This window comes from Hyposmocoma kahamanoa, unplaced genomic scaffold, assembly GCF_003589595.1.
Source record: "Hyposmocoma kahamanoa isolate Upper Pololo Valley unplaced genomic scaffold, ASM358959v1 210, whole genome shotgun sequence".
NCBI lineage: Eukaryota > Metazoa > Arthropoda > Insecta > Lepidoptera > Cosmopterigidae > Hyposmocoma > Hyposmocoma kahamanoa.
The window spans coordinates 2,221,470-2,245,568 of record NW_020653731.1 but is presented as its reverse complement, the minus strand read 5'-3'; the positions used below and the strand labels follow the sequence as shown (position 1 = coordinate 2,245,568).

Below are 24,099 nucleotides of genomic sequence, written 5' to 3'. Positions count from 1 at the left end.
TACGAAAGGTTATTTTTTCTAAATTCGGTAGCAAAATTTGCGATTTAGTAATTTAAAACTTAAATCGTACGGAATACAGTTGCAAATTGCATAACCATTACATTTTTGCGTAGGCTTCGTAGCACGTAGCATGTGACTAGAGTATTTAAATCCTTTCTTTACGTAGAAGAGATAAGGTTCAAAATATGTACGTTGTGGAATCTCCTAGACTTGTTTATAGCACCGTAGCCCGTAAACAACCTCCTCGGCGATCGTGCTATCCTAGACAACTTTCACGTACTGAAAGGGTTAAGCCTGAAGTCTGAAACTAACGGGTTATTATTATTTTCAGCTGCCTTTGTTAAAAACTTAAATTGAAGTAAACTTTCAGTTGGTGAAACTAGAAGCGAAACTTTTTTCATAAAATTTACTTAGCTTCGGAAAAGATTAAACGGATATTACTTTTTTTATTTAATTAAATAAATATAACAACCTAAACAATTTTTTTTTTCAATACAATAAACATAAAATCTAACTTAATAAATAAATCTTGTTTATAGGTCAACTATAGTCAAACGAACTGTTTTTTTTTCCAGGCTCTACAATCTTTACCAGGAGATTATAACTTTTCAAAACATATGTCGGATGTACAATACTTGTGAATCGCCAAATCGCAAAATTGCACTCAACAAAAACAAACGAAAAACAAATGAAAAGCAATTTCCATTATTTCTTTTAGACATATTTTCACAAAAACATGGAATTTTCTGCATATTTTGAGGCGATTGTACCAGGAGAGCAAAAGAATGAGGAGCGTTTGACGATTTCTGTGAAACGCATCTACGTGTGTCGACGACAGAGCGATCAAACGGGAAAAACGTACAACAAAGGTACCATTCTCATCGGCGCTGTTGAAGCACATGTATGTATGAGACTTTGTGTGGTATATCAACAATTCCAACATGTTCTACTGTACAATTCACATGTTCTACAGACGTAAGAACAGTACATGTATACGCAACAGCGGCGGTGGCTGCGGTGGCGCCGTAGTGAAAATAGCGGAGACATTTTTTCAACATTGAAACGTCACACTTTTGACGCTGCTCTACCAGGAATTCAGAAGCCGCAAGAGCTGGCTACTGATTTTCATGGACAGTGTTTCCTTGGCTGTATTCGTTAGGAGATTATGAAAGTAAAGACAGTAAAATCAAGGGTTTCAAAGAAGAACGAATTTCTAAGATGGGGCTTTGTAAAAATCCATGCCTTAGTAACTAGGAACTCATAACCAACGCGCAGGTTTGAAAAAGATTCAGTGAAATGAAATAAAAAAAACTAATGCTTCGTTTGTGTGAATGTGACACAATAGGGGCGGAGCTTACAACGCGCATGTGTAGAGCTTTTTAAGGTGGAGCTTTTTAAGTATTTTATAAGGAATACTTTAAAAAAGCTTTTCCGATTTGTCTGTTTGAATTTTCTCCACCGGGGCAACAGGATTTAGTGAAGTTCGGGAATGTCTGGAATGACTGGTATGGCGAGAGGTTTGTAGGAGAGAGTGCTCCTTCTCGGCTTCATAGAGGAGATTTTCCCGCATTCGAGCATTTTTCCTACCAGGCGAACATGTCGTCGCAGAGATTTTGTGGAATCCCAAAGGCGATCGGAATTTTGCAGGCATAATTTTCAGGAAATTTACGGGGCTGAAAAAATTCAATGTTTTTTACGAGGTGATTATAAAACCAATAAGGATAAAATTAAGTAATTCAAATTTATCAATTACTGTAATTTGGGTCACTCTTACGTAGTCGTTTGAATCCATTAATTCGTCTGGGCTTGTGATTATTAGAAAAATAATAAAAATATGATTTAAACAAAAATATGAAAAAATAATCAAGCCAAAGTCAAAAAGGTATGTTTCCTTTGATTCCAAATTATAACGTTAACAAAACCAGGTAAAACCCACAAAATACAGAATAAATAACCGTCTTAACCGACCTGGGTAAGTTATATCTGCCCGGATAACCCGGGTTTAACACGTTAAGAATGCTTAAATCCGTTACCAACTACCAAGGTAACATAGACAAGAAGGGGTTACTTAATCCGCATTTTCCATCCGGTTTTTCCCAAACATTCTTGTCCGTAGAACGGTAAAACGCTGGCGTCTTTATAGAAATACTGTGTCTGTATTTAAAATTGGGTTTTATAAGTTAATTATCACCGAGACTAATTAATGATATTTTGTAATTAACAACATAATTTTATATATTAAATTTAATAAAGTGGAAATAATTAATTCAACCGTATATTTATGCCCGTACTTTAACCAATTGTTATTCATATACAAGATTTTAAGTAAACTACATTACAAGTGAGTGATTTCACCAATCATATGGACAATTTCCACTATACGGAGCCCTCTGAAAACGTATGAAAATCTGATGTTCTAAATGTTCACCATCAAATCATATACAATAAATTAGCTAGAATAAACTTGTTCGTATTATTATTTTTAATTAATACCATTTAAATAGCGCAGTAGAGTAGTGATAATGAGTAAGAACAGTTTATGATGACACCTGGCACTGCTAATGCGAAAATACATTTCATTACAAAACTGCACGTTTGTACAATCCGAAAGAATTTCTAAAATACAGTTTTAACTGCAAACGTTTTCCGTACTACACAGTAACATTATCCCTCCACGAAAACCCCATTCTTACTTCCAAAATACGGACATGCAATTATCAACCTTTCCCGTAACGAAATAAAATTTGATTTACCATACCGGGGTCAGCTACGAATCGATCGTAGTCCCCCTCGTAGCGGTCGGCGTAGCTGTAGACAGCTAGATGTCTCTTTCTATAACATGATAATTCTGTCTCTTTCGCACATTTGGAGGAAGTTTTCCCAGTACCAGGCGCTTAGTTGATAAACAAGGAGGTAGCTGAAGCCCGCACACAAAGAAATCTTGTGAAGTCACGTAAACCTCTACATACATGAATGTTCAGAATTTTGTTGTATACTCCTGTAAGAACTATTGCAATGCATTCTAACTCTATGGCTTTAAAACGTTGATAAAATTAAAGAACAAATTATTATTGATGTACTTTCATTGAAAAGATGCAATACTATAAATAAATAAACACAGAATACCAGGGTTGAGTTGTTTTGCATGCACAACCTCGCAAGTGGTAGAGATAATAAAAAAATATTTTTTATTGTTATACTATTTATTACTGTTGTTCAAAACGTGGTATTTTTCGTACTATAAATCGTGCCGAAAGTTGGATTTTTCGTACTAGTGCTTTTTACTTTTCCATTTTTTTTAATTTACTGTTGTTTCAAGTCTTAAACATAGAACTAAAGATGTTGTATATTTATTTAATATTTATGTGCTTTGTGACGTAAGTCATTCGTCATTAAAACTTATACATATTTACTTACAAACATCTTATTTGTTTAGATTGCATAGGTGTTTTATAACACAACGAGTTACATTTAAAAATACTAAAATATTTTCCATAAAAATGGCTAGTTGAGTACCTATTAACAATGACCGGAGGTGAGTATTACGTGAGACCGCTGCGCGCCGCGCCACTAAAATTATAAATTTTAATGTGGCTGAATACTGGCAACAGTTGCCATTGTACTCTGAATTTATAACAGACAAAGAAATAAAATGAGTTTTTTTTTAAATACTGTTTTATTTTACTTTCAATTTAGTTTTTTCGCAAATGTAGTACACTCTTAACTTGCGGAAGTTAATTGGCCGTCGATAAGAACCGGAAATAGGTCCGTCTCGGATCCGCGACTTCCGCAAAGGAAGAATTAAAAAGCGGCTTTTGATACACGTGTGGATTTGTCATTTTCACTTGTCTCGAGTCCTGCCTCGAGAACTTTCGAGACCCGAAGCCGCGAGACTCGTGAATAATGACTAACTTTCCGCACTTGTATCAAAAATATGGATGTGAGACCTGCACCATCACAAAGAGAGACAGAGAGCGATTGGAGGCATTTGAAATGTGGTGCTGGAGACGTATGGAGTGGATAAGCTGGACCGAGAGAGTGACAAATGAGGACGTTCTGGAGAGGATTGGGGAACGGAGAAGCCTGACGGAGACGATAGAGAATAGGAGGGGAAAAATGTTTGGACATTTGTTGCGCAACGACGAACTATTGACGGTTGTTGTTGAGGGAAAGATGGAAGGAAGGAGACAGAGAGGAATACCGAGAATGGCATTCTGTGACCAAATAAAAAGAAAGGTTAATGTGAGCAGTTACAGGGAGGTCAAGGAGTTGGCTATGGACCGTGAGGAGTGGAGGAGGCTACACCAACAAGAGCATGGCTCTTAAATAAAATGAATGAATGAATCAAAAATAACTATTTTACTTATTAAGATTTTGATTATGGCGACCCTGGAACGTGTATTGGGAAAATATTACAGGAGAGCGATCTATAATAATATAAAAAAAAAAATGACTCTAATTTTATTTGATATATGGAAAAGTGGAAACTTTGTTGTTTTCTATGTAACAAATAAAATTAGAGTCATGTTTGTTTTTTCTTAAAAAATTTACTTTAAATCGCTCTCATGTAATATTTTCCAGATGCACGTTAGACGTATTTACCTTTCCGTCGATATATATTTCTCGTAAGAAAATGGTACCAAATAAACACATTTTTCTTTTTTTTTTCATAAATTGTATTTTTGGGAGGCAGCGCAACACGTCGTATTTGTTCATAGCTTAAATATCTAAGTCACATGTTAACTCTATCGCTATTTGTCCGAATCAAGTCTATAAAAGAGCTGTGACACAGACAGACAAATGGGGGAGTAGGAAACATGATGAAATTATAATTCGTAATTTTGGGTAAAGCCAGATGTAATCATACGCGAGTGCTTATATCACATGAGTCATAAAATAAAACAAATTATATGAAACAAATTATGTATAATATACATAAATAATATTTTGACATATTATGTCAAATTTTATGACTCTCCTATATAAGCATAAAGACGTTACCGACTAATTTCATTAGCAAAATCTTTAAAAATCTGTCAAAACTATCTTTTCCGACAGATTCACTGAAGGGTTCATCGATATCCGGGAGCGAGAGCGTAAAGTAAAGCGAGGCAGTCAGGAACAGGGCAGACAGCTGATGAACAGACACAATAACGAAGCAGGTCGTCGGGTAAGTAACACTAGTGTAGTCAACAAAGTACCGGCACGCTATGATGGCCGTTTTGACAGATTACAATAGTGAGGTGAAATCTCAATTCATTATCGAAAAAAATATAATTAACTGTATAACTGTAAGTTTTAGATTTATAACTAGTTTTTCGAGGGGTAGCTGAGTAAAAAGTGTTAATATAACGAAAATAAAAACGTGGCCAGCGATCCTATAAGTGAGGATCGTATCAGTTTTCATTTAAAAACAATTGACTTTTGAGAAATACCGAGTTGTGTCGTAAAATTATATATTCCATAAATTTTACCGCATGTCACTATTGACAACAATGCACATCAATTAACTCCTTCAACGTAGTTATCAATTAATACGAAACTTGATGAGCGGACGAACGTCAAAACGGCCATCATAGCGTGCCGGTACTTTAGATTAGGGCGAAGGTGTATGCATCCTTGCGTGCCCGACACACTCGAAGACTCTTATGTCGTAACAGTAGTCAAGCAATCCTGTTCATGTAGAGACCATCGCTCGTGCCCAGCAGTAGGATTTAACATTAACATAGGGAAACTATAAATAATCGTCGATAGTGTGATATTAGCGAGAGCTCGGAATTGCAATTATTCTACTTAATTCTAAGTAACTACCGTGTAGTTGATGCAATGAAATAGTTTCATTGCATATTGTACACTTATGTAGTCGTATGCCGTTCTCATAAAAAACCACAAAACAATCACAAATTCTTCTGTAAACACACAAACGCAACTACATTATGCAATTGCCAGCTCTCGCTAATATCATTATACTATTAGTGACGTCACACTTTTCATCACACTTTCACGTAATTAATATATTACATGACCATGGCTGTAATGTGAAGAAAACACGCCCGAGGGTTTTATTTGAAACATAGCAAGTTGGCCTGCATGAAATCACACTATTTACGTGCAAGTGTGATTAAAAACATTGTATGTTACGGTACGGGAGTTACGAACCTCGACTCCGAAAGATCTCAGTCTTTAACTTCGGGCTTCTAATAGAATCTCGTTCGTAATTCCTTATTTACCGCCCTTAATACATGATGTGCTAATGAAAGAAAACTTTATTACAATACATTATACTACAAAACTGTGTAATTATACGCTACAGCATTATCAGTGATATGTAAACGATAATAGCCAATATTGTCAACAGGCAGTGATAAAGAAATCACGTGTAACCTGCAAGTGCCACGGCGTATCGGGTTCCTGCAGCCTCATCACGTGCTGGCAGCAGCTAGCTTCCCTTAGAGAAATTGGTGAGACCCCTCTATCCAATTAGCTTCCAGAACACTATTTTGTTTTTCGTTATTACCTTAAAGGGTTGCCTTAAATAAAGCAAGGTTTGGCAAGCATTGGAAGTTGACCTATACCAAGCGTTGGATTTAAACAAGGTCCTTTCAACCAGATTCACATCGGAATTTTTGGCGATTCAAGTTTAAGAGAGCGCGATCCAGATCGACGAGAGAGCGACGAAGCTGCTTCAAGTTGATCTGATCACTCTCGGCAAGAACTTCCTCAAGCCATTTAATTTCAATAATGATGACCTGCGAATTATTTCTCGAAACACAAACATAACCATCGCGTACACTAATGTAATGTAGCGCCATGGCCTGTAAACTAGAGAAAAGTTTCCACAGCGGTAGGTACTACATTGACACAATAAACCATCACTATCCATTTATTTTAGAAGAATTGTCGTCTATATAAATATTCCGAATTAGACCACAAGGCGTGCATCTCTAGACTCTGTTCACCCCGTCATTAAAAAAATACAAATATTCACACGATTACTCCGCGTCCTCAACTCAGTAACGTAATCGCTATTAGGGTGACATTTATGAAGATTACAGTCCTAATATTTCCTTTGGTACAATGTAATACAAGTACTGCATATTCTTGACAATCGTCTTCATAATAAGATTCCGGTTGATATTTAAAATTTTCCACTTACGAGGTTTAAAACTATAGTGAAACAAAAACTTTATACTAAACGTACATACCGACTCATCCGAAGAACACAGTCCGATGTGATTATACAACGAAAAGAGGATAAATACTTATTCTGATTATTCAGACTAAGGCCAATCTAAGGTATTTTCAGAATTTTTATATGACATTTCGTTCGTTCTGAGAATAAGCAGTCTTGCACATAGGTCTTTGTTCTACCGATGAGTCGATACATATACATGAATACAGCTTCTGCAGAAGTACTTAGATAACAAGACTCCGTGGTAGTGGCCCGTTTAGCTCTTACAGGTAGTCTCATTCTAAGATATTTGAAATAAAAAATGTAAATGTTAGATGTTTTCAAATGTATATTTAAAAGAGCAACCCCTAGAGTTTCTTGTTCATTCTTCTAAGGGAACCCTGCCTTACGAATGAGCAGTACAGTTTAATTAATATAACGATTTCAAGTGTAATTTGCTTACTTATGAAATAAAGATGATTTGACTTTGACTTCGACTAGAAATTGCTAGCGAACATTTCAATCCGATGCAAAACGCAGGAACGGGAGTGGGGATCGTCGGGGAGAACGATTGCACGTTTGAACTTACTACCTTAATACCAAATATAGATTAAAAACAACAAAAACTTTAAAAGTTTATTTTTGGTAAATTTATTATTTTATATTGTAAATGGAACAAAAGCTGTTGCTTATGTTCTTAGTAATATAGTCCTGAGAGGTTATTATTTTACAAATAAGCACATATTGGATTGAATCAAAACTCCCTACGGTATCAAAGTATGAACGAAAAACATTTAAAAAACTCAAACTTTTAGCAATGTGTTTATTAACCATGTTGATCTACTAAATCTATTGCCATCTTTCGGGTAATTTTAATATTCCCTTTTCATTAAAAAAATCTTGCGCGATCATCGCCTTCGTTGTAATTATCAAACCAGCGGAGTGAGACATGTCTACGTCCGGCATTTGTAAATGACCCCCTAAACCCACAGAGAAAACATTGGTCACAACAAAGGTTCGGTCACAGTCAATTAGGGGCCACCTATCTTCCATTGTGTTTTTGTTTCTGGGAGAACGAACCCGAAGGAGGATATTAATTCTATTAACGTTCGCACAATCGTAGGGACTGGCGATCGAACCAACTTATTTACCTAACTACGTCAAAAAGCCAAAGGGGGTGTGGAGAATTTTGAACTATTTACATGATTTTTTTATGTGTATCTGCATGAATTTTACCGTTACTAATTACGAGGATACGAGTAGATTAGAACCAGCATATATTATTATTAAAACAAAAAAACAAAATGTTTGAAATTTATAAAAAAATATAAAACTTAATACTTTTATTTTTTTACTCTACTTATTTAGTTTTACTTTTATTTATTTACCTACTTCTGCCGCCAAGCAGTAATATGAGCATTACTGCGTTCCGTTTCCGTTTTGAAGTGTAAAGGGTGCTGGTGAAATTACAGGCACATGGGAATTGTCAACTTATGTTTCAGGGTGACGGGCGTAGTGGCAGTATCCCTCAGATCTTTGCGATATAAAGCTCTGAGTGGCACTGCAACTGTTGTGGACAGGCGTGTAGCTTACCATTAGGCACGCGACTTGTTAGTCCTGTCACTTGATACTATAAAAAAATTTACAAACATGAACATATTTAGGAAATGAAACTATTTTTCCGGATTTAAACCGTTTATATTTGTTTTTTCAAACAAACCTTCTGGTTTGTTTCAAAAAACAAATATGCGCGATTTAAATTGAACTACAACAACAACGTTTATAATATGAACCACTAGGCCCACTTACACCAGACGTTTAATTAAAATGAAAAGACGATTGATGCAATTCTTTTTTCAAATTAAACGTTCTGGTATGTGTGGTCAGTTGTACATATAAACATTGTTATCATGTTGTAACCTATTATCATCGAGTATATAACCAGAAATAGAGGCGAAATAAGTGCCATCCAAACGTGGCAACTCATCAGGCAAATGGGCCTTATATCACTGTTAAATATGAACTCTGGTTTGCGCTGAAATCACAAATTAGAAAGCTGAAATAGTACAGCGCCAACAACTTACGCGTGTGTACGTCTCCGTATATTCCAAAAATATTATGTATTTATTGTAATAAAGATAATATCTCTAACAATGGGGGGCTATTCCATTCGGTGGTGTGGGAAAAACGGCAAAACAAACTGAATCACATTTCATCGATAATTAAATATGTACTTTTTAAATTCTCGTCCATTATAGCAAATCTCAAGTTCAACGGATCGATTTAAAGTTAAACAATTGATGACACCCTTCAATTGTTTCGAATCAATCAATCGGAGCGCTGTTGCCATCGTAATGATTTGTGAGAATGGTTCTCAAACAAATTAAATGACATTTCGTCTCTATTTCTGGTTATTACGCGATGCCTATTATACAGGGTGGAAAAAATAAATTGCACATGAAAAAGAATTACCTTTAGTACTTAAAGTAGATGATTTTACTTAAAGGTAACATTTACATTATTGACAACTTAGATTTTTTTGAAACTGTTTTCCTGAACCGGAAGTCGAACCAACGTATAATACAAAAAATAAACATCATTATGTTATTGTACTAATCGATGGGATCAATGACCAGAATAAAATCTCTATAGCCTGCAAAAGGTTGTAATATGCATATTTTGTGGTTAATTCCTACATGCATTTCGTATTGGAGTCGATAGTCTTAGGATGTCATTGACCTATCCATTAGTACAATAAAATAGACTCGATTCGTGGCTGAGTACAAGATTTAAAAAAAATGTACGCGTATTAAAAAAAATTCTTTCTTTTTTTTTACTAAAAAGCCTGTCGCATACAACTTAATTCCGAGAGCATGGATCGCAATGTGTTACGGCTCTAGTCTCCTGGCTTTTGTCGTGAATTGATAGTTTGTGATTAGCTTCTTTAGCCGTGTCGGTTGTTTTAATTGTTTCGATGAACGGTGTCAAATGAGGCGAGATATGTTAAACGATCTTCGTTTGTCTTTGTGAGTGGGTTGCGTGTGGTATTAACTTCTGTATCGTTTGTATGTCTTTGTTTTCTGACAAGTATTTTTTGTACTGTTAGGCAATGATGGCGGTGATGAATGACTGCCTGTTTGTCTTTTTCTTTATGATATCAAGTGACGGGACGAAATCTGCGCCTGGTGGTAAGCGATACGCCTGTCCATAGCAGTTGCAGTGCCACTCAGAACTATAGTCAAGGTCAAAGTCAAATAATCATTTATTCCAGAGGTTAAATTTTTACACTTGAAAACGTCATTTACTAAGCTACTGCTCGTTCACTACGCTGTCGTCCCTGAGAAGAGCGAGCTAGAAACTCTTGGGATTGCTCTTTTCAAATAAACTTAGATACTTTGGAATACACTGTGAATCATACTTGTGTGGAATCTAGACTCATGTTGTCTTTCCATACACCTTTATCTAACACATACTCTTCAATTTAGTAATATGACTTTTCCATTAAAATACTTTTAATATAAGTTTTAAACTTAGGAAATGATAATTTTAATATGTGCTCCAGAATCATATTGTAAAAACGTGTACAGTTTATAAAAGAATCATTTACCTTAGTTAAACGAAATCGTGGCACCATGAGTTTGGACTTAGTTCTTAGGTTAATACTATGGATATCTTCTTTCTTAATGAAATTATGTCTATTTTTACGAGCATATTTGAAAAATATTTGATTAAATGTACTGTGATGCCACAGTCATGACACCGGTCTCCTTAAACTTTTCTCTGAAAGAAACCCGAGAACCTAACTTTAAATTGCAAAGACCTGACGGGTACTACCACTGCGCCCGTCACACTGATACATAAGTTGACAAGTTCCATGTACCTGTAAATTTACCAGCACCCCTGCCCTTCAAAACCGGAACGCAGTAATGCGCACATTACTGCTTGGCAGCAGAAACAGGTACAGTGCCAGAGTACTTCACAAGTGAACACAAGGAGCTCTACTGCTACTAAATGAAACATGAAGTTCAAGGGATTTTTAAATCAAATGACAAAATAAAATACGGGACGTCAAGTTACTATGGAGTAAATCATGGATTCCCTAACTTTTTGGCCCACTTAGGCAAGATAAAAAAATTACAAAAAACTCAAAAAACAATTGAAAACACGTACTTTTTCTATTAAATAGCTTAACACAAAAATCACAAGGGAAAAAAATTATATATACACATAATTGTAGTGTAGTTTCAGGTTTTTATACCCGATTGTGGGAGGGTTATGTTTTGCAAGTGTATGTGTGTCCATTTCTTTTTCATGCTGTACAGTCTAAACGGCTTTATGGATTTTGACATTGAGTGTCATAGGCTAAAAAATAATCAAAATAGTGAGGGGAAATATTTTTTTATCTTCCCAGCTAAATATTTTTGCTGTCGGGTTTTTGTTTTTTTTAAAATAATTTTTAGACTTATTTCAAATGCGATAGCTCTCCCTGGACAGTATCAACGCCCCCAATTGCTTCCGAGGCCCCTACCCCGCCCCTAGAACTCTTCAGCGCCCACTCGGGACCACTTTGGGAAACTATGGACTAAATTACGTAATGTACTAAGGAATTATAGTGCGATTGATAAAAAAACGTAAAAACCGTTAAAGGTGGATAAAAATGTTTGTTTCTTAATCGTCAAATAAAGCTACGGCCGTTGGATTAATATGGCAATTTATCGGTCATAAACAGCTTTATTTAAGTCTAAAACTTACTTTACGAGTTAAGAAAACGTTCTAAAAGGCGCATTTGTAGAAAAACAAGAGCAGCATATTATCTTGCAAACGCAAAACAAGTGTACACGCCTAATAATAACAAAGTGACGTCAACCTATGAAATTGAAGTTTCTTTTTCACACTGACCGCTTAAAAAAACACGAAAAACTATTTTATTTTTATTGAAGAAATAAATAAATGAATAAATATCAGACAACATCACGTACATTGCTCTGATCCCAAAGCAAGTAACTAAAGCGCTTGTGTTATGGAAATCGGAAACAACGACAGTACAATCTAGAAAAGTTAGTTTGTCGAAAAGAGGGTACCTCAGTACTGGTCCCATTTCAATTTGAAGTCAAAGTCAAAGATTATTTATTCCATAGGTAAAATAATTTACACTTGAAATGTCACATTTAAGCTGCTGGTCGTAGTGACGCTGACCTCCCTGAAAAGAACGAGCAAGAAACTCTAGGGATTGCTCTTTTCAAATAAACTTAAATGCTATGGAGTACACTTTGAATCAAATTTGTGTGGATTCTGGAGCCGTGTCGTCTTTCCATACATCTTTATCTAACACGTAGTCTTCAATTTTGTAATATGATTTTTCGATCAAAATATTTTTAATGTAGTTTTTAAACTTAGGAAATGATAAACTTAATATATGCTCCGGAATCTTATTGTAAAAACGTATACAGTTCCCCATAAAAGAGTTGTTTACCTTGGTTAAACGAAATCGTGGTACCGTGGTACGTGGTGGAAGAAAATATTAGACCTCTAAAGGTGGCAACTAGGGGATGAATCCGTTGTCGCACACTTTCCGGTAACCGATTTTAATAACACTTGGCAAATAGATTCAATTCCACGAACTTTTGAGATCGCTTTTTTTTTGTTAATACTCTGTACTGAGATTATTACCACTACGATAATCATCTATTTTTTGTAAAAATATTCCACTAGTTTGTTATTATTATTGATACAAAGATGGAATAAACGCAAAGAAAATTCCCGATCCGACTGGATACCAACCAGCGTCTGTTGCCTCAACGTGGCTATCGCTCTGCCAACTGGGCTACGGATCGAGCCAGCAAATCTTACAAATTTTGGTGTGATTGTTGCGGATCTTTGTTCAGATTTTTTTGCCGTAGCGCCACCTGTGAGACCTTATGAAAGATGTTTTTCATTCAACATGATTGTCATGTAAATTGCATCTGTTCATATAAATTACATTCACTTTAAAGCCCATTAAATAAATTTCGAACCCAAAAAACAACTACAAACAATTTTCCAAATTCACACAAAAAAAATCGACAATCAATTAAACGGTCCACAGTCTGAACGAAGACAATAAAAAAACAAAACCGACTAAAGTGTCTTATAACAATCTTCTACCGACTGGCACGCAGTCACCACAAACAAAAACACCAAAACTGGAATCTAACTTATGTGCTAACCTAGAGTAAGCTCTTTTCCATAGCTCAAACATAAAAATAAAACTACATAAATAATGGACACCTTCACAAAAACTTCAATAAGTCACTATGTAAGCAGATGGAAACTGAGCAATTGCTCACCAAAGAAATTAATTATTCTATACTACCTCAGCTCACTACGCAACAAACAGAGATCTAGCCCGTTATATAGACGTGCATTAAACACCATCAACGCTAATTACTTACTATCCAAATAACTAACTATCTTACTACCTACTTTCTGTCACGCGCTGCATAGCCAGCAGAAATCTGGCCACCGGCTGCGGTTGGTTGGTCTTCCCTTCCGCAATCCCGGGAGTGTCACTACCTTGAACTGTGCCTCTTGGTATATCCGGCTTGTCCGGGTCAGATTTACTCTGGCAAGGTGTGGTACCAATGAGCAATGAGCAATAAATGTTTTTTTATCCTTTTGTAATCTGCCATCGGCTTGTAAAGTCATAATCAGATGGGTACCGAGCAATTAAATTTGAACAACTTCTGCTGCCCCAATTTTTTCTTTCGATACAATTAAGTCATCCTTATAAGAAACTGAGTCTATTAGCATAAAAAAGAAAATCAATTGTATGAAAAATATTTTATGAAATTTGACCAACTTCTGCTGTCCCTTCCGATTTTGTCGTCCCATACAATGAAATGATTGATCCCTTCATGAAACTGAGTCGATCGGTACTAAAAAAAATTTTGATCAATTTTATTCATTTTTAAGGACAACTCATGCTTGACTAAAATATTGACTAAATAAAATTGTTTTCACAAAAAGGACTTCATGGTTCCTAAAACAGTTTGTATCTTCTATATTTTCGGATTTCCCCTTGCTGTCCCGTTTTCAAATTTCGCACATTAGAAGTAAATATGCCGATGGTATCTAACCAGTCGAAAAAATTGCTAACGTAAATGTCCAAAGTTTGTAGCAGTAGCGCGGCGCGCAGCGGTCTCGTATAATACTCACCTCCGGACATTGTTAATACTCAATCAGCCATCTTTATGGAAAATATTTTGGTATTTTTAAATGTAACCCGTTGTTTTATAAAACACCTATGCAATTTAAACAAATACGATGTTTGTAAGTAAATATAAGTTTTAATATGGTTTTAATGACGAATGACTTACGTCACAAAGCACTTAAATATTAAATAAATATACAACCTCTTTAGTTCTATGCTTAAGATTTGAAACAACAGTAAATAAAAAAAAATTAAAAACTAAAAAGCACTAGTGCGAAAAATCCAACTTTCGGCACGATTTGTCGTACGACAAATACCACATTTTGAGCAACTGTTAAAATAGTAGTTTATTTTAAAATAATGCTATGATAAGAGGCAAAAAAAATGTAATAAAAGTTGCCTTGCCGTGTATCGCCCAAATAATAAATTACTCAACTAATACACTGTGGTAACATTAAAATAAGCCTTTCTACTCGTCACGAAATTTAAATTCCAAATCTTGCTTTTACGGCTTTAATTTTTACGATTAGTATATACCTTATGGATTCAATAATTAAGTGTGTTGGGTGGTCGTTTTAGTGAATTTAGTTCTAAGATTATATAAATGTGTTCTCCATTATCAGTTGGCAAACACTGAAGTCCTCTATTTTAGTGCGTATCACCTTTCCAGTCGCAACTCATGTCGTAATATCCTCCATTACATTTTTTCGGCTGCGGTGCAATTACCACTCAAAATAAACTTTCTTCCAAGTCGTAGGGGCATAAGGCGTAAATAAGCCACTTTACCGCCTAAGGGCGCGTTCCCATTATGTGGTGACGACAGATAGTCTTGCATTTTAAAGTGTCGTGGCTTGTGCATTTAAATGAAGTTATTCACATATAGTAACATCGTGTTTTTTTGACGTTACGACGACAGACTGTCGTGACAATGGGAAGGGCTGGAATGACAGTCGTCAGACAGTAAATAAAACTTCACAATACAGCTGTGACCACAGATAATCGCAGCTTCAACCGATTCTGTCGTGCAAACGACAAGGCGGCTGCCGAGAACCGATAAATTGTCGCCACGATCTAGTGGGAACAGCTAGACTCGACAATCGTTCAACGATAAAATAAACGTCCAGTCACAGCCACGACAGATAGTCGTGATATGGGAACAGGCTAGACGCGACAATCGTCCAATGACAAATAAAACGTTCCGACATGATGGGAACGCGCCTTGACACGAAAGCAAATATCTCACCTTTAGTGTAATTAGGTCACAGCTTTTTTTTTCTTCTATGATATTAGGCGACAAGACGAACATCGTCAACGTATCCATGATAGTTGCAGCTACTCAAAACTTTAAATCGTAAAGATCTGAGGGGCATTGCCACTGCGTCCGTCACCCTGAGACATAAGTTGACAAGCCCCACGTGTCTATAGTTTCACCAACATACCTACCCTTCCAATGCTTTAGTGCTGACATTATTGCTTGGCGGCAGAAATAGGTAAGCTGGCAGTAGTACCCTGGACGAACTCTTTCACAACGACCTCTACCGCTACTACATCTGCAAAATGACAACTTTTCAGGAGAGATATTTTAAGATTCTACGAACGGAACTAGTCGATAACTACTTTATGCTTAAATAGGAGAGTTATATTCTTGTCAATCGTCGTAAGGTCCTCGCCGATTGTTGCCCAGGGTGCGCCAGACGTGCAGAAGAGTAATGGTTTTGAAAAGATTGTAAACCACTATGCCCCGTGATCAGGATCACGGCAATAAAATAGGATACTTCGGTCCACCCAAAATTTATTGAAGTTGAAGTAAAAGGCTGTAAAGAAAAAGGTATATAAAAAACAGGTACAACAGTATAAAACACTCCCTCTCACTATATTATAATAACAAACTGCCCAGACACTTACCTTACCTTAAAAGGGCCGAGTTATACAGAATTACTAGGTTTATGTGGTATTAAAATTGGTATATGATTTTGAGTAAACTGGTAAAGGGAATCAAAATTCGCGATTAAAAGTTAGGGTACACATAGTACCGTTGTTTTTAATTTTACTGTCATCAAATAGTACCGTTCGCTACAGAGATTGAGCAAGGGAGTGACGGATGGAACGAAACAAAATCAGAATGGCGTGTAGCCAGGAACCGGAGAGAATGCGATAAAAAGGTGGGATGACGATGTATGGAGGTCACTTTGTCACAGTACGTCGTACGGGGAGGGTCCTTTCGTGCACTCCTTTTATAGCAGCAGTAGAGCTCCTTCTGAAAGAGTTAATCCAGGTTAGTACTGCCACCTTACCTATTTCTGCCGCCAAGCAGTAATGTCAGCAGCATTACTATGTTCCGATTTTGAAGGGTAAGGGTGGTCAACTTATGTCTCAGGCTGACAGGCGCAGTGGTAATGCCCCTCAGATCTTTGCAATTTAAAGCTCTGAGTGGCGCTGTGACTGTTATGGACAGGCGTGTAGCTTACCATCAGGTGCATAACTTATTCGTCCCGTCACTTGATGTTATGAAAAATAAATGCTAAGAGCACGAATTATGAAGTTCAAAGCGAAATCCTTACATTACCGTAAACATTTCTGTACTTTAGAACTGAAATAGAGAATGACATTCACAAATAGGTTTGTCGTTTTACTCCAAAATGTATACTGACTTTTAATTTGGAAGGTTAAGACTCAATTTATGTATCTCACAGCGCCGACGCAAAATTAATCAAAGGAAATAATCTGTTTTCAGGTGACTATCTTCGAGACAAGTATGAAGGAGCGACGGAAGTGAAGGTGTCTCGTCGAGGCAAGTTGCGCCTCAGCGATCCCCATTACAGCTTGCCCACAGCTCAGGATCTCGTCTATTTGGAAGAATCACCCAACTTCTGCGTTAAAAATGAGTTTTTGGTAAGTGTTTGTGACGTAAAAGAGGATCAGGCACAGACCATTCTTCCGTGGGACCAGGTCAAGAGTACCGTTTACCGACTAGCATGTATAAAAAGCATTTGCGGTCATTGGCTGCGCCGCCTTCGTTAACCGAATTCGCTTGCCGAAGTGACTCGGTGTAAATAGCGAGTCGATTGTGCCTACTTCGACAAGCCGAAGTAGACTGCCAAAGACGGCATGAAGGTCGACACTGTGTAAACACGCCAGAGTACAGTTTCGACGACTGCAAACACACTGCACTAGATTGGATGGAGACAATCTGAATACAATGCTTCTATTTCTATGTTCTCAATGTTCTTCGGCAAACTGCGTGTTTCGGGTATCGTCGCATTTTATTCAGTTGCACTTTGCCTTTGGTACAGACTGGACCCTCTCTGTGGACTTAGAAGTATATACAGTTGCTATTACATTTTTATTTATTATATTATGGGAGGAAAGCCGCTAAAGTCACAGGCACGACAGATAATTTACAGCGTGTTCTTGTATTTTGTACAAGAACACTATTTCTATTCTATTCTAGGATACCTGTTCGAGTTGCGCGGAAAGTGATTATTCCATCGATGGCGAACATAAACGTAGCTATGTCAGATGAAGAAATGCGATCAGATACGGACTGAATTGAAATGATTAATATCCGGAAAAGTATTCATTTTTAGTTATATAAAAAAAGCATACTTTTTTACTTTATAATTTTGTTAACTTGCTTATTGGCATGGAGCACTTAATAAACGTGGAAATCGTTTTACAGCTCTACTTAGTACACAAGGAAATAAAAACGAAATAACAACAAAGTACTTTGTTCAAAATATAAATTATGTATAGATTTTAAATCTAATAATTATTGGACATGGAAATTAATATTCGTTTGCATTCGGAAATCCGATGATTGACGAGGGGCATTGAGAAAAACGAAGCACTGTACATCCCTAATTCAATATCTTGCAGGGTTCTCTTGGTACAACTGGCCGCGAATGCAACAGGACGTCAGCGGGCATGGACGGATGTTCGTTGATGTGTTGCGGTCGGGGGTACAACACGAAACGGATTACGGTTAAAGAGCGGTGCAACTGCAAGTTCCACTGGTGCTGCCGCGTCGAGTGCGACACTTGCATGCAGACTGTGGAGATTTACACCTGTAAATAAGTGTATGGTATTACATCATGTGGACACCGACCTCTCACAAAGCGCTGTATATGCTTCTCTTATTCTGTCGTGGAAACACACTCGTACCATCTCGCCGGTCGATTCTAGCTACCTAAATAATAAATAAATATTAGATAATAATAATAATAATAACGCTCACAATCAACATAGCCCCGCACTAGGGAAACCCTGTGTCGCGGGTGCCATGGACACACACATCGACAACCACAAATTACACCCAAACTCACGAGAGAAAAAAATGTAGGCCATACAAATATTTCTCCCGGCCCGGGAATCGAACCTGGGACCTTTGCGTGGCAGTCCGGCATGGTAACCGCTCGGCCACGGAGGCAGATAACATCACATACGTTGCTCTGATCCCAAAATAAGTAGCTAAAGCACTTGTGTTATGGAAATCGGAAACAACGACGGTACCACAAATACTCAGACCGGAGATAATATTGAAAAGTTAGTTATCTACATTGACCCAGCCGGGGATTGAACCCGGGACTTCAAAAATGGCGACACCATGAAAATCGGTATGCAAGTCACTCGACCACAGACGTCGTCGAAACCTAACCTACCTACTTACTTATACACCAGAGCAACGGTTGTTCATACGGCTTCAGATGGAATTTACTCTTATATACTAAATGGGAAGAGCAGTAATCAAATTTAGACGTAGATAATAACTGCAAATAATAAACTTACAACGTTGGTGTAATAAGGCCAGATTCTACGATCGAAATAAGTTGAAGTGATTTTTTTTTTATAATTAAATGGGAGAGTTATTTGTTTCATGTACTTCGTATTACGTTTATTAATAATAATTTACTATATTTCTGACAAATATCCTTGAAAACTGTATTAGTAAAACGCACAAACAGTTTTCGAACTATCTAAGAACAGTTCTAGCACGCTTGACATGTACAGCTACCCAATGACACAGTATTGGCCCGTCTTCCCTCTTGACCACCGTCCGAAGGAGGCCGTTGGACTCCTGACTTGAGCATTGTGTAGAGTTCTGGAATACGACCCTAAGAGCGTCATCATACTGGACTCGAATGGCGTAACACGCTTTCGGTGTATACTTAACCCACAAGCTGCACGTGTAAAACGCATGTGATAAAAACATTTTTGTCGTATGATCATCACATGTGGCCTTATTATACCAAGGATACGAACTTTCATTTACAAACTTGAATCCTTATAAGTAGTGTTAGCACTCGCAAGTACATGTAAAACTGCGCTTGAACAGCAGATTTAAACACTATTTGAATGTTTTTCATTTAATTTAAAGAATTTTGACCTTCATTTGTAGGTACCTAGATATTAAGCCCACTCAAGTTGTAAGGTATGTGTGATTATATTATACATACCTACTTATACTCTAGCCAAATTCGATATGGAATGTTTAATTTGCTTTGAAATCACTTATTAGACATTTGAAACTTCTATTTTAATTTATAAACCGTCATCATTCACGATTATTATTATCAAAGTCTAATCGAATTTTGGGGAAAAATATTGAAGTTGTTTTTGGCAACTCCAATAGGTAATAATTATTATTTTATGTTACTTATTACATTATGTTATGTTTACTTTGGTGCCATTTTATTGTTGAATCTATTCAAAACCAGCCTGAAACCAGGACTCCACTCCATAAAGACTGTTATCGAACAATGTGGTAAAGTGGTAACTGCAAAACAGTCTGAGGTAAAAACCCCCTGTTTTTGTTCGTTGGTATTTAATTCTACATCAAGTTTGACTAAAATAACAATAATAACGCGCACACTCAACATACTACTAGATTATTTAGACTAGATTATTCATCTATGCCTAGTATTTACTATGTTATTATAACATAACTAAATGATCCGAAAAACGTAGAAAGAATGTAACCTAACCAGTATTCATTTTTGTAAATATAGATTAGAGGCTATTTCATGAGCATTTTTCAGCGCTGATTATCTTTCAAAACTCACCAATCAGGAGTCAACTGCTACGTGATTGGTTAGAATTTTGACAGTTCTTTACCACGACTAATGAAAAATAAAAAAAAAGAACTGAATAACGCTCATTAGTTTATGTGTGTAGTTACTTATTTATTGTGTTCTAAAATTATATGTAAGTAAATGGCTACCTCTAATTTCGTTATTTGTAGAGCAGTATGTATTTTAAACATATAGTATTGGATAATACGTACTAAATACTTTATATATTGGAACGATATTTGTAAAATGGTTTTTGTCTTGCTAAAAACTGATTTCAGGTCTTTTATTAATACGTAACTTTTTGCTCTTGTAAATCGGTTATCATACACACACCAGCACAAATAGCGGAAAATAATGCGTGCGTTTTGGAAAGTGTGGATCGGTTATATTACTTTTTTAGATTAAAATAAACAATTTGTAACCAACTAACTGTTATTTTTTCATTCGCTTGTTTTAATTTCTTACTAATAAAAGCTTGTCCAGTGGTTCGAGGTTGGTTCCTGTAAATGTCGTAAACTATAATTGAAAAAGTTATTTTATTTATGATTTGATTGATTTAATCTTAAGTGAAAAATATCACTGTTATAATTTTAAAATTAATTTAAACTTGTTTCTGCGTTGTCACAAAATCTAAAAAAATGCCTTTTAGTTAATGCTGATTTATATTTTTTTTTTCAATAAAAGTTGAGTGTAACTGTATTAAAACGATGTTACAAGATGGTAACTTAAGTAAAAAAATAAAGATCATGGCCCACAAAAAGTATAAAAACCGTGTTTACAGACAATCCACGGCGTACAGAAATGACACATGGTAAGATTTATAGAAAAATATGTGTACTTTACGACACTTGACGACTTTACTGTGGGTACTGGAAATTACGGAATAAAAAAAATTATATAAAAAAAAATATTAGTACAAAATATTTGTGTCATTTGAATTTATTGTTGATCACAATGATCACCCAGAGAACGATTTCGGTCTTATTCCTACTACAACTGACCGCGCAGAGTTCGTGCACGAGTGTGACGATATTTGTTTAATAGAAGGTCTGACAATTACCTAATTAGGGTTTTCATACAAAATAGATTTTCAATATTTGATCTTTACTAAAATTAAAAATGATTTATAGCTGCATAAATTAAACCTAATGTGGTTTTTGTACGCAAATATCCATTAACCGGATCATGATCTTTAATGGCTACTTTATGTCTAACTCTTCTTTATTTAAGTCATTGACCTACCAACAAAGTTTGGTGATAAGTCAATGATTTTAATATAAGCTTCATTATTTTAAATTTTTTTTTTGTTCCCAGTTTTTTTGATCAGCTAATTGTGCCGGCGTGTGTATTTTAAACGAGATAAGATTAAATTTTCATAGAAATAATTAGGGCGTGCATGTAAAGGTACCAACTATTCGCCAAGTTACAAAATTATTTTGTCAATCTTCGCAAGATACGTGTATCTTAAAGTTTATTAATTATATACTTAAATAAGTAACAATTTAACTGTTATTAAACCATAATACTCAGTAGAAAATACTTAAATAACTTTAAAACCACAATAAAAAATTTTAAATTATATAATATGTTTAATTAGTTACATATTTTCTTTTGCGTTTTCAACTATATTCCTTTGAAAAGATTGATTATGTGAAAGATGATGCCGTATATAACGCCGTGTATGAAAAGAGGGAGCAACTGATGACAGGTGATATAGATATTATAGTACCGGTACGCTATGATGGCCGTTTTGACGTTTGTCCGCTCATAAACTTTCGTATTAATTAATAAATAAGTTGAAGGAGCTATTTGTTCTACATTGTTGTCAATAGTGACGTGCAGTAAAATTTATGGAATGTATAATGTTACGACACAACTCGACATGTGTTGTCCAATATTCGAAATTTTTTAAAGTGAAATCTGATACGATCGTCAGTCATGGATTTATGGGATCGCTGGCCAGCACAACTTCTACCTCCGGCAAATTCGCGTCAAAGCTCAATGCAAGACAAAGCAGTTTCGAATTGACGATATATTAAGTAAACATTTTTATTTTCGTTTTATTAAAACTTTTTATCAGCTACCTCTTGCAATAGTAGTTATAAATCTAAAAACTTATGGATGTGACTCGCATTTGATTGTATTTTTTTTCGACAATGAATTGAGATTTGACCTCACTATTGTAATCTGTCAACACGACCATTTTTTTTTATTTATTAAGGCTTTGGCAAAGCCATCAGCCTAAACATGAAGTTTAATTATGTTTCTGTAAATATGGCCGCCACAAAGAGGATAGGCAATTTGAGGCGGCGTGCTTGGATTGACTCGGGATTCCTTAAAACGGGCCGATACGGGTATTTTAGTTCGAGATTCGTATAATTTCACGTTTTAATCTTCGATTAAGGCACAATAGCACTATCCTATTCCACTTTAGACTAGATTTCACAAAATAATTGAAAGTCAAAATAAAAACGACACTTTTCCCTCCAAAAGGTCCAGAGCGAATCCATCAAAACGACCATCATAGCATGTACCATAGAGGATGGAAAAAATGAAGCCGGTACTGTAAGTGCCATTTAGTATGTCATGGACGGTTCCATAGTCTAAGGTCATTAACCAGCATTCACCCCTTTCAGATATGGCCAGTTAAGTCTTCGAAAACGACAAAGCTTGATATGCGATCTTAAAATAAAACTTCCGTAGAGAACAATTTATTACATTGCTCACCGGGAACCACGACATTCACAATTCCAAAAGTTCCTGAAATATACCATACGTCTTAATCATAAACGAAACGTTTACTGTTTTTTGTATTTTATTTATTAACCTGAAGTGGGGACCAATGAGAAACCCAAACACATGTTGAGAGTTTGGATTTATTGCATTCGTTTAAACTTGAACATAAGAGCACTTATAACAAATGTTTAGTTTCACTTTGTCCATCTCGTGAAGACGACGGAATTAATTTTCAAAAAATTTCATCGCTTGTCTTTGTTTTAAAATTACAATTTTACAAAAGTAAAACGGTGTTGAATTTCTGAAATTACTAAATATACTCGCAACATTTGAGAACCTCACCTGACACAGGCGAAGGAAAATGCCAAGTCATAAGGTAAGTCTACTCCTATTCTACGAATCGGTGAAATAAGGAAATTATAATAATTTTGTGGCTAGTTTTGTGAGAAAACATTATTTAAGTCCTCATTTAGGTAACACGAAGCTTAGTACTTTAAGAAAATTTTAAATAACTCACCAGTTGGTGTTGTAACAGAACACACCTTCCACAAAATATTAAAAAAATGAATTAGCGGAAACTCGATGTATAAAAATATAACAGTAATGAATTATTAGTGAAGGAAGTAGGTAATTTTTTAAATAACCTCTAAATGTAAATAATCACATTCGAAGAATTTCAATAGCAAATGACTTCATTGAATTCGTCTCAGTTCACACATTTGAGCTGCAGGAAACACTTAACAATTAACGTATGAATTATCGGTTTTGCTGAGTGTATTTTTGTTAGGGTTGCTAAACTTTGGTAACTAATGAAATGAAATTATTTAATAAAATATATAATAATACTAGTAAATTAAATGCATACTATCATTATTTATGCGAAAGTGTGTTTATGTATATATTACAGATAAACAATATGATAAAGTGAAATTAGC

The 24,099-nt window shown here is 35.7% G+C and overlaps 1 protein-coding gene across 2 annotated transcripts in view; it reads left to right on the top strand.

Moving 5' to 3' along the window:
• Window positions 1-18,601, top strand: part of LOC113227320 (protein Wnt-5b-like) — an 83,037-nt gene extending 64,436 nt beyond the window's left edge. For both annotated transcript variants that reach the window (XM_026460209.1, XM_026460208.1), the window contains exons 4-7: window positions 5,059-5,170; window positions 6,359-6,461; window positions 17,095-17,252; window positions 18,237-18,601. In XM_026460209.1, coding sequence (XP_026315994.1) covers window positions 5,059-5,170; window positions 6,359-6,461; window positions 17,095-17,252; window positions 18,237-18,434 — 571 coding nt within the window. In that variant the 3' untranslated portion in view covers window positions 18,435-18,601. The remainder of the gene's footprint in view (window positions 1-5,058; window positions 5,171-6,358; window positions 6,462-17,094; window positions 17,253-18,236) is intronic.
• The last annotated feature ends 5,498 nt before the right edge of the window (window positions 18,602-24,099 follow it).